Source organism: Euprymna scolopes, chromosome 21 (assembly GCF_053919585.1).
Source record: "Euprymna scolopes isolate OS-2025 chromosome 21, ASM5391958v1, whole genome shotgun sequence".
Taxonomy (NCBI): Eukaryota; Metazoa; Mollusca; class Cephalopoda; order Sepiida; family Sepiolidae; genus Euprymna; species Euprymna scolopes.
Window position 1 is genome coordinate 94,693,441 of NC_136502.1, and position 11,766 is coordinate 94,705,206.

Below are 11,766 nucleotides of genomic sequence, written 5' to 3' on the forward strand. Positions count from 1 at the left end.
TTTGGGAAGTCCAGGCGCTGTATGTAGGAGGACGTCGACAACTTCCTACAAAAAGTTGCAAAAACCTAACGTCGTCATCTCCCCTAACGGGGATATACATGCGACTGGGGACCGCTTGTGAATTTCATACTCCCATGAAACTTCCTCCTTCGGAGGAAGCCGGTTAAACCCTGAATAGGGTTGGTGCTGCTGACTACACACACACACACACACACACACACACAAACACACATACTTATATAGAGTGGCTTCATGCCTTGTCTCGAGATATTTGCATAAATAAATAAATAAATCCCCACTTTGGATACCCCCTATAAATCTGGCTTCTAATCACACAGTAGTTCCTTACGTCCCTATGGCTTTGTTTGGGGTGAATAAAAGTTAAGGCATAAAACTTCAACTAAGTAGAAATTATTTTCTGGTTTTCGTGTCGAGTTATCTCCCCTTGTATTTCCTTGGTTATCTCCCCTTGTGTTTATCCATTCCTATGCGAAAAAAAGTCAAATTGTTGACGTAAAATTCCCTTTTCTTTTCCTCTGCCATTACAGGATTTTCACTTTTTTTTTTTTTTTTTTCAAATAATTGAAAAAATAGAGGAGAAGAAAAAACAAACTGAAAAATAGTTTCTTGCTACTGAATGTAAGATCTTCATTTATTTTTTTTAAATCGCATGGTAAATTTTTGTTTTGTTTTTAAATTGGTCCGAAAACAAAATCCCCGAAAAGCAAAAAGTAAAAACAAACTTCGGACGGGACGAAATGATACGAAAAAAAAACATCAAAATGAAAATCTAAGAAAAACAAAACAAACATTTTAATCTAATTTTAATTCTTTATTTCATGACAAAAATAAAAGTAATATTAACTAAAAATATTCTAAATTGTTGAAAAATATAATTAATTTTAATTTTATTATATTGACGCAATTTTCACATTTTTTTTATGAAAAAAAAACACTTTTTCGAAAAGTATTTTATTCTTAATTTAAAATTTTTATAAATTAAAAAAAAATAGGGAATTAGAAAAGTTGCTAGAGAAAATTGTTGAAATAACAAATAGACATGTTGGTTGCACTTATTTTAAGTTTTTGTCAAAATTTGTGGCGTAAAAATAAAAAATTATTTTAAATTAAAATAATGTTGAGAAATAACGCGTGTTTATTTAAATTTTTTTGTGAAAAAAAAAACAAAAAAAAAAACACCTCAGAATAGCAAATAAAAAGTTCGATTAATCTTCTTTTTCTTTTGTTTTTTTTTAAACTTTTTTCTCGAGTTTTAAAGTTATGTACGATTTTAGCGTCCCAATTTTTTTTTCAAATTCCTTTGCAATTTAGAAATGTCAAAAACAGGTAAAAAAAATATTCACAAAGAATTATTTTAATGTTGATTTGTTGTGAAGAGAATGTGGTATTTTGTTTTGAATGTTTTGTTTTTCAAACTTTAATATTAAAAAATAATAATAATAAAAAGTAAACAATTCTGGAAGAACGATTGATCTAAAATTTAAACTGTGCATATATATATATATATATATATATATATATATATATATAAAACAAAATATTAACTTCTTTAACAAAACCGAATGTTTATGAATATTTGTTACTTTTGTTTTGACCTTTTGCAAAGGAATTTGAATAAAAAAAGATCTCTGACGCTAAAAGCGTACACAACCAACTTTCTTTTAGAAACTTTAAGAAAAAGTAAAGAAATTTTAACTAAAACAGCAAAAATAAATTAAAAAAAAACACAAACTTTCATTAATTAAAATTCATGATAAAAAAAGAGATAAAAAAAAAAACATCTTTGGAGAAAAAAATTGTTTATGTTTTTTTCTTGCAAATGAAATCGTTTCCTCCCACTTTTCAAAGTTCTTCATTTTTTGTTTTTTTCCCCCCCAAGTTTGAATGTCATTATGAACCAAGCCATTTTTCGTTCAGATAAGAATTGGAATGTTTTCGTTTTCAAATTCGTACAAAACAAAAATTGTTAAATTTAGGGGGGAAAAAATGTATTATTGTAGATAGCACCTAAGCAAAGCACCCCTCCCCTCCTCCTCCAATAAATGAGATTTTACTTTTTTTAGACGATTACATGTGAAACAACTTGGCGGAAAGATATAAAAAGCAATCACTTAAAAATGTATAAGTCGCTAGAATAACCAGGAAATTGGTTTCATTTTACGTTAAATTTACAAATAAAAACTGATCTCCCTCTATAAATTTTAAATTAATTGTGGTTTTGGTGCTTGTGCACTTATGTTATCGTGCTTTTTTTTTAAATAGTATTTTTAAGTTAAATTAAAGTTTTACGATATCTTTTTTTATTAAATTGTCAGGTGAAAGTACAGAATAATTACAAAACACGCTCCCCTCCTCATGTTAAGAATGGTTTTCTAAATAATAACGGGTACTTGTGCACTTTTGCCACCGCGCTATTTTTAAATAGTTTTTCAGGTTAAATTCAAGCTTCACGATATTTTTTTTTATTATTAAATTGTTAGATGGAAGCACAGACCACAGAATAGTTATAAAACACCCTCCCCTCCCCATGTTAAGAATGGCTTTCAAAATAATAAAGTTATTATTTCAGTACGGTGGCAAAAGTGCACAGGTACCTAATAACGTTATTATTTCAGCACGGTAACATAAATGCATAAGTGCCGTTTTTTGTTTTCTTCTTTCCGACAACTTTTTCAGGGTTTTCACACGTAATCGATTTAACAAAAAAAAAGTAGAAGCTCATTTTTTTCTTACATCTACAAATTTCCAAAACGTTTTTTGTACTCATTAAATCTAGTTACTTTGAATCCATAACTGCATAAAAGTGCTCAGAGTTTTCTCTGCACCTGTTGATTCATCAGTTTTTCATCTGTCATTATTTGGTGCTTCTACAGAATTTGAACCGAACCAAACCGACTTTGGTTGAACTATAATCATTGTAAATCTTTTCAACTACCAAATGTCATGGTTAAATAGCACCCTACCTGTGTCCATCATTAAAACTCCTCAGCTTTCTCAGAGCCAACATACATTTACAACTCTAGATACAACATCTTTCCTGCTTTTTTATAAGTCCCTAATGGAATATGCTTCTGTGGTCTAGTGCCCGATGTTCAAAAAAAAAAAAAGGACACTAAGGGCACCTCCAGTTTTCCCTACTCTCAATGCCTCACCCTTCCTACTCTAGAATTCCGCAGACAGCATGCCGATATATTACAGGCCTACAAAATAATAAATGGTTTTGACATTGCCCTAACTGTGGTGACAACTTGTTCGCTCCAGCCCTCAACCCATCCACCAGGGGACATAATCTGAAGATGCAGATCCAGCATCCATCCTGCCTCCTGTGGCAACTTCTTCTCTAGTAGAGTGATTCCTATTTGGGACAGGCTAAGTTCCCACACCATCAATGCCCCCCTCAGTAAATGCTTTCAAATCATGCATGGCTGCAGAATGGAAGAACCACAAAGACCTAAATACTGGTTTTCCTACTGAGCCAGTGACCCTACCCTCATATTTTTCATGTGAATTACAAGTGCTACTTGAAACTCTTCGACAGAAGAGGATCAACACTTTAGCATATAATCTTATTACCCTAATCAGGTGACTAATGACCTTGACTTATGATATGACTTAACATTCACAGCTAACATGAATTGGAACAAATGAAAGGAATCGCCAAGACTTTTTTTTTTTCTGCTGCAAACCAATATGCTAGAAAACTTACTCACACCTGCCTTGAGTATCATTTTCACAACTTTTCAGCTGGTGTAATCTCCAATCTTCTTCAGGTGTATCTTGTGAAACTCGGGAATCTGCTCGGAATTTCGAACGAAACCCTTTATTTAATTCACGGGAGTAGCATGCTTTCATTCCATCAGCCATGACTGGATAAATGTCCTAAGTAAGTTCACAATTGTATTTTTCGGTCGCCAACACTGAGGATTGAACCTTTAGCCTTCAGGAGAATATCACTTTACAATGGAGTTTTTTCACTGGTTTTTATCGACAATTCTAGTACAAATATTAGGAGCCTATTTTATTTCTAGATGTAAATATCACTATTATCACAATATATATATATATATATATATATATATATATATATATAAGTGTTGGGACAATTAATCTGAATCATGAATCGGAAAAATCGGAATATTTGAGGGTATCGGAATCAGTATCAGAATCGGAAAAAAATGTACCAATTTTCCAATGCTAAAACGATTCTTTTAAGTGTCTTTTTTATTTGATTTTGTTTAAAACTAAATCTTCCATTGCTGGTAATAATGATAAAATAATAAATATTTATTAGTTTTAAAATACCAGTGAAGCTAAAATCGATAGATCATCCCCCACAAGTATACTTTTCCATTTATGAAAATATTTGCACATTTAACATGTGTGTTTTTACTGTAATCAGAGAAAGAATACAACAATATAGTTAGATATTTAGAGATATATAAAGAATCAGAATCAGTAATTTAGTTTGGAAATGGTAATTGTATCGGAAAAATATTGGCATCGTCCCATCACTATGGTACGATGCCAATATTATTACTGATTCTATTCTATTTAAGTTCCCAATTCTGATACAATTTCCAATTCCGATTCTTTTTTAATTTCTAAACATAGTTTTTTTGGTGGGGTGGAGGGGGATTACTGTAAAAAAAAAAACTATATAATGTGTTTATATATTTTCCACAAGCGTACACGTACACTTGTGGGCTGATTTGGATTTTACTTGTAGTTTAAAAACAAATTTAAAAACAAATGAATATCTACCATTTCATCGCTAATATGAGCCATGGAAAATAAACAAACAAAAATGTAATTAAAAGAATTGTTTTTTAGCATTGGGAAATAGGCACAAATTTTTCCAATACAGATTCCGATCCCTCAAAAAGTTCCGATTTTTTTCAATTCCGATTCCCGACACTAATATATATATATATATATATATATATATATATAGTAATTTATAAAATATATATGGCGATTAAGCTACACTGAATATTCGGCGTTTCATCCACTATAGGATTCGTCAGGCTTATGCGCGAATTCTATGGTTGTTTCTCGTTTTTATATATGTTGAGGATTTTAGTTAGCCAATCAGCTTTCTAGTATCCACCGCGCCCCTTCCTATCAGCCAATGGGCATGCATTTTATCGAACAAAGGATCTGTTTTAGAACTAGGTTAGTGGTTTAAGGCAGACGATTTTCCTCATTTCTGCTCTTTTTTTAAATTTTTTTTTTATATATATGGATTAAATTAAAAAGATGAGGAATGAAAGTTACATAGAACTTTGCTAAATCATCAGGTCAATAAGGACGAAAATAAGAGGAAAATGAAAAAGGGTAGATGGGTTTCCTTTTCCCTCCATATATGCTCAGCTGTACGCAACTTTTCAATCTGTCCATGTATTACAGCTTTTCAATGTTCTTCTAACCTAACATATATATAACCTTTGTATAGTTTTCCACATTTACATGGGATTTCATATACACGGTTCTTAGTCATGATTTTTTTGTAGAGGACTTGAATCACACCAATCTGTTTCCAGAGAGTCGAATTACTCTTGAATACTCTCCAGGTGTCATATGAATTACATATTCGTTGAAGTTTTTTTTTTGACAACCTCCTTCATGTATGGTATACAAACGGTGGTGAATTTTTGGATGATGTCCTTTGGTGTCTAGTCCAGATTTCTTGGAGCTTGTGTCATGCTCTCTGGATGATTGTTTCAGTGGAGGGCTTCTCTTAAATTGTCCATCTCATTTGTTGCTGTTGCTACGTATTGATTTTGCTCAGTGTTGTAGGCAAGGTGGAGATTACATCAACCAAAATGTTGTAAAAATGACAAAGATGAGAACAGTAGTCCGAAGTATCCAAATAATACGAATAACCAATCCTCATCTCAAAAATTCATCTTGTTACTCAACTCCCCACAATCCTCTGTAGACATGATCCCAAATAGCAGCCCTTATGTTCAAGTGACAATATGCGTTGTTTTGGGGTGACAACAGCACCATAGATGCAACTCCCTGGTTGTGGTACCATAAATGTAAACCTCTATCTCTTGTTGGGTCATACACATGGGCAAATAGATGTGCACTAACCCTAAGTCCCGGTGGCTACACTTTAACCTTCGTCTAGTGATGGACCCTTCAAAATGTAACCAGACACTGACTGGTTACTAGAAATTACTACTCTGATGCTCAGAGCACATAAAACGTACATAACCCTAAGTATGTGTGTCAATACCTTTAACACATCGACTGACCATTTGTTGTCAGGTGCTGTGGCTTAATTCTTTTCTCGGTGTTGTTTTATATGCTGCTTCTCTCTACTGTAGCTGGAGCATTGGGTATCAGGATCGATCTTGAAACAACTGAGTTTCTGTCAAATTAACAGGAAATCAATAATTAAGAAAGTATCGGAGATCATTTTTTTTTTTTAAATAATTATTTACATAAAATAATTCTATATATAGTTTATGCAAAGGAAAGGGCCTTTCTGGATCTAAGCAAAACAGTTTCTGGATGCAGGATTTATAACTGAAATCAAAGTTCAAATAGCTTCCTCGCACTTGGGTTTTAAAATTAATTTTCGGATTCTTTTTTGTATTCAGAGTGGGGACCTGTATCCTCAATCAGTTGGAGGAAATAAGAGCAAGTTTTCAGCCAACATGAGAGAACAGACTGCTGTCTCTCCCAGCTGGTAAACTAGTGGCAAAAGATGTTCTCACCAGCCGGGCCTTTGGTTTTATGTTCCCTCCGGTTATCCTCCTCTCTTTTCTTTTCCTTTTTTTCTTTTTTCTCGAGGTACTTCTCCATCTCCGTCTCTCTCTCCTTTCTCCTTTTCCTTTTTTACCTTTCTTTTTCTTTCATTCCAAAGAAATTGCTTATCAGACAATGGTATTTTTACAATTTCCCCTCCAACAGCATTTTAATTATTCCTTATTATTGTGTCAAATTCCCTGTGAGGACTTCCATTGCTCTGGTCCAAAAACAAACACGCCATCTTGCAATTTTTCCATTTCAGAATTCATTATCAGCAAAATGAAAAAAAAACTTTGTTTTTAGTTTCTTTTTCAACATAATCTAGGTAGCTTATCAGTTGACAACTTCTGCCAAAGTCCGTCCAATACTGTCCTCTTCATTTAACTTTGAGATTCACCTGTTCTGATATCTTTGAATATGAAAAATAGTTTATCATTTTTTGGCAATCTAGGATTTTTGACCAAGTGTCAACCCAAAACATGACCACACCTGACTCTCTGAGTTTGCTTAGCAAGGCAGCCCGGCATCGTTCAGTAGTAGAAATAGCGTCACACAATATTACATTTATATAGGCTTACAAAATATTTTTTATCCTCAGTCAAACTGTGAATGACTTTCATATCGAAACAGATCAGTGCAACATCTTGCAATCATGTTTCCATACAATAATTATGAATATGTTTTAAGAGTAAAATGAAAATAAAGAAATAAAAATAATAAAGAAATGTTATTTTATTTTTCAGGTTTTTAATTAACAGTGCGTCATGAAGTTGGTTTGCAATGGATGCTGGGATTGAAGATGGTGTCTTGTTTTCCGATGCATTTTAAACGGAAGTAGAGATTGACCCGAGAAGATTTAAAAAAATGTTATTACTCACATTTTGGAATGCGCCACCTCGAATAAAAATGGAACTTTCCAAAATCGACTTCTGGAAATGAAAACAGTGAAGTGGTTACTCACACAAACCATGAACTTGGCATACAGGTTTCAAGTTCTGTTGAAATTGTAAAATCACTTTCTCTTAATACATCCGAGAAAGAAAGAAATTCATCTCTCTCCTGATTTATAAACCACAAATATGAGTGAAATAGTTGGGCAGACTAGATTCTCAAACCTTGCTAGAGCAGCTGTTCTTTTCTCTGCGTATTTTGCTATTGTTTTTGGTTGACTTAGATTTTTTTTTGTCACTGCTGGATTAGAATAAGTATGGTTAGGAATTGTGTACACTCGTTCATAAACCTCGTCTTTTGAACTGGAAGCTTGTCATAGGGTGTCCATTTTTTCTCAAGACAGAGGCAAAACACGCAACATATTTCAGATGGAAATTCAGAAAGCCGATTTTTTTTCGCTTTCACAACAAATATCCTGTTACAGTTTGACAAAATTATGAAGATACAATCTAAAGGCGTGACCATGTTTCTATACAATACTTCCAAGTATGTTTCTTTATTTCGATTTGCGATTATTAAATAAAATCTTTCATGTTTTTATCGTTGCTCGAGAGAGGACTGAAACGAATCAAATTATGCAGATTCCATTCAACGTCTCCTAACTAAAAACATTGTATAGATGCTATGTTTGTACATGCCTTGCAATGCAAAACATGAAACAGGCCACGTTTAAATTGAAGCTTGAGACCATTGATGAAGTTTCCTATAAAGCTATCTTCCAGCAACAAAAGCAGCTGGAAGATATGCAGGAAGAGGAGGCTCGAAAACAACAACAACAACAGAAATCCGAATTTAAAAAAGAAGAAGGGGGGGAGGGTGAAGACAAAGTTGTTGAACAACGGAGATTGGTAATCGAGAAAGAACAAAGGTCTACGGTTATAAAAGTTGCCCCACCGGCGCTGACTATTGCACCGAATTTGGACTACATTACGACTTTGCCTGATATGACCCCACAGTCGTCGTCAGCGCCTTGTGCAATATCAGGTGAAAACCGTGCGCAACGACCCACATACCAGTGTGACACGTGTTACAAGCAGTTCGCACAAAGACATTACCTGGCAATTCATCGTCGAACCCATACTGGCGAAAAACCGTTTGAATGCAAAAATTGCCTGCAACGATTTGCACGACGCGACACACTCCGAGTACACTATCGGACTCACACGGGTGAGAAACCCTTTCACTGTGACCTTTGTCCAAAGCAATTTGCGCAGCGGGACAAGCTGCAGATCCATCGACGTGTCCACACAGGCGAGAGACCCTACGGTTGCCACATCTGCGAGAAACGATTCTCACAGCGGAACACCCTCCTCGTTCACCTGAGGTGCCATTCAGGTGAGAAACCATTTGCATGTACCGTGTGCTCCAAGCAGTTTTCAGTTCGAGATAAACTGCATAAGCATTTGTTGACGCATGCGCACGAGAGACCATTCCCGTGTGATATGTGTATACAGCGGTTCGCCCGGCGTGACACACTAGAGCGCCATCGAAAGACGCATGTTCAACCGGCTGTCGTGATTGCAACCTCACAAGTGACAACTGCTGAAATGCCCTCACCTGCTAACAGCATTCATGATCAGAAAGAAGAACAAGACGAGGAAGAAAAAGCCTCAAGTGAAATCCCCAAAGAAGATACGGACTTGTCAAATGTTAATAAATATCTCATGTTGTTATGAGCAATTCCTTGCTGTTTGATGTGAGTTTGATGAAATAATGAATTTTTATTAAGGTTTATATGAGAAGAAATTAGAAACGCGGGCTACAATTGTTATATAATTATAATGTAGATAAAAACAAACAAAAAAAATGATTCTTTAGTGGCAACTTGTTATATCAAGGGAGATAATCCAATTTTTTTTAGATTCAAAAAAGGCGGATTTCTGTTTAAATCTTTTTTTTTTTTTAACATAAGAAATGGTGTTTTTTTGTTGTTGTTGTTTTTGCCAAACCTTTTTAATGTTTCACTATTTAACTCAATTTTATTTCTCTTCCTCTTTTTCTTTTTCGCTTTATCTTTCTCTTTTCTGGTTTCTTCCTCTTCTTTCCATTTTGTCTTACTTTCCTTTCCCCTCTCTCTGTAAATGACAACTTCAAACAATTCACAATGCAGATAGGGAGATATCTCATCTCATTTCTGGACGCTTCACCACCAAACCTACACAACTTCTCCAGTTCTCTCAATCTCGCATGACAGTTTGCAGGTCCCGAACACTTTCCAATCCTGTGTCCTGTAGCAGATTGTTAATGTAGGTCATTCTTCTTCTAGCACAGTTTGGGTGTCCATCTGTTGTTATCCAGAGAACTAGCTTGTTGGCTTCCTCTTCGCTGTGTTTCATGCTGTGATCAGCTACTCTCATCCTTATCTGCGGTACTTTCAGTGTTACTGGTGGTAGGTCACCATAAAGCTGTTGGTTTGCTGCGTGACTCCTCCATGATATATTGAGGATCATCCTAAGCATCTGTGTGTAACACCCACCCAGTCTCTTCTTCAGCGCATTTGTAAGAGTCCATGCCTCAGCACCATAGAGGACTGTTTTACCATGGCAACAAAGAGTCTTACTTTCAACTTTTCTGAGAGAGTGGATGACCATATCTTCCTCAACTTGTGACATACACTCCATGCTAGTGCTTTTCTTACTTCAAAATCTTTTTCAGTGCTCTCTGACTATGCTCCAAGGTACTTGAAGTTTCTAACAACCTTGAGCAGAGTCCCATCAAGTGCTTTCACTGCAATCCGGTCAACGTGATTGAAGGCCTGTATCTCTGTTTTCCTGGCATTGCATACAAATCCACTAATCGTGCTTCCTCTTTCAGTTGGCTTAGGATTTCTTGAGCTTGAGACCAATTTCCTCAGTTTGTACTAGGTCATCAGGAAAATTGAGATCAGTACTAACAATTGGTTGGAGACGCTTAGTCTACATCTGTGCAGGTGAAAACCAAGTTGCCATTCTCTTCCATTGAGTGTCTTTCTTAGAACATGGTCAAGTACTATGGCAAAGAGGTAAGGTGCTAATGTGTGTTCTTGTAAGACTCCAGCAATGATATTGAAAAATTCTGTTTTTCCATCTGGTATTATTACTCTTACCCTTGTGTTCTCATAGATCTTAGTTATTGCTTGGAGTAGATTTGGTGGAACATCATAAGCTTTCAATATTTTCATCATCATGCCTCTATGTATTGAATCAAACGCCTTCTGGAAATCTATGAAAATAATGATTGCTTTCCTGTTGTGGCTTTTCACTTCTATCAATCGCCGTAATGCGAAGATACAAGCAATTGTTGAATGTCCAGGTCTGAAACCATTTTGGTTTGGATGAAGATGTGTATCCATTTTTGGTTGTATTCTGTTTAGGATCATTTTGTTGACAAGTTTTGAGACCACTGATGATAAACTTATGCCGCGATAATTTTTGAGTTGAACTCAGATCTCCTTTCTTTGCTAGTGGTATCATGTCAATCTTGGACCATTGATTGGGTTTCATATTCTATCTCAAAAGAAAGAATAATGTCCTCCCGATCACATCTTTTCAGAATTTCCAGAGTAACGTTGTCTGGTCCTACTTGCTTTCCTTCTTTCAGACTCTTTTTAGCAAATTGATACTCTTGCAATATGAAAACACCATTGTCAATACTGAGATCGTGAAGGACCTTTTGCAAATCTTCATCTATTTCGTTTGGAAGCGCAGGTTCTTTACCAAGTAGTTTACTGAAGTATTCAAATCACTTGCTAATCCTCTTTTGAGTTTCCCTTCAACATTCCTCTTTTTGCTGCTTCTCTTCCTGTGATAAAATTGATTAATCGCCAACTTTCACCATGTCGAGATCTTTCATTATCCGCTTAAACTTGTTGGACCATTTTATTTAACTCTTCTTCTTCAATTTCATTGTAGATTTGTTTCAGCCTTGATTTCTCCTGGAGTTTTTTGCCGTGCATCTATAGTTGTTGTCTTTTGAAAATTTTCAAATGTACTTTGGACGTCTCCTCATACTTGGCATATCCTTGGATCATTTGCTTTCCTCTTCTGCTTTCTCTTC

The 11,766-nt window shown here is 35.0% G+C and overlaps 1 protein-coding gene across 2 annotated transcripts; it reads left to right on the forward strand.

Moving 5' to 3' along the window:
• The first annotated feature begins 471 nt into the window (after positions 1–471).
• On the forward strand, positions 472–9,411 carry LOC145242603 (uncharacterized). Of its 2 annotated transcripts, none has more exons than XM_080105713.1 (2): positions 472–639; positions 7,524–9,411. In XM_080105713.1, the coding sequence occupies exon 2, from the start codon at positions 8,376–8,378 to the stop codon at positions 9,405–9,407; it is 1,032 nt and encodes a 343-aa protein (XP_079961839.1). In that variant the 5' UTR covers positions 472–639; positions 7,524–8,375; the 3' UTR covers positions 9,408–9,411. The 2 variants fall into 2 exon arrangements, with proteins under 2 accessions (XP_079961839.1, XP_079961838.1); XM_080105712.1 differs by having other exon boundaries at positions 474–673.
• Positions 9,412–11,766: the final 2,355 nt, after the last annotated feature.

Bases quoted from the DNA above. Each gene is read 5' to 3' on its own strand.
- LOC145242603 (XM_080105713.1), top strand. From the start codon at position 8,376: ATGCAAAACATGAAACAGGCCACGTTTAAATTGAAGCTTGAGACCATT.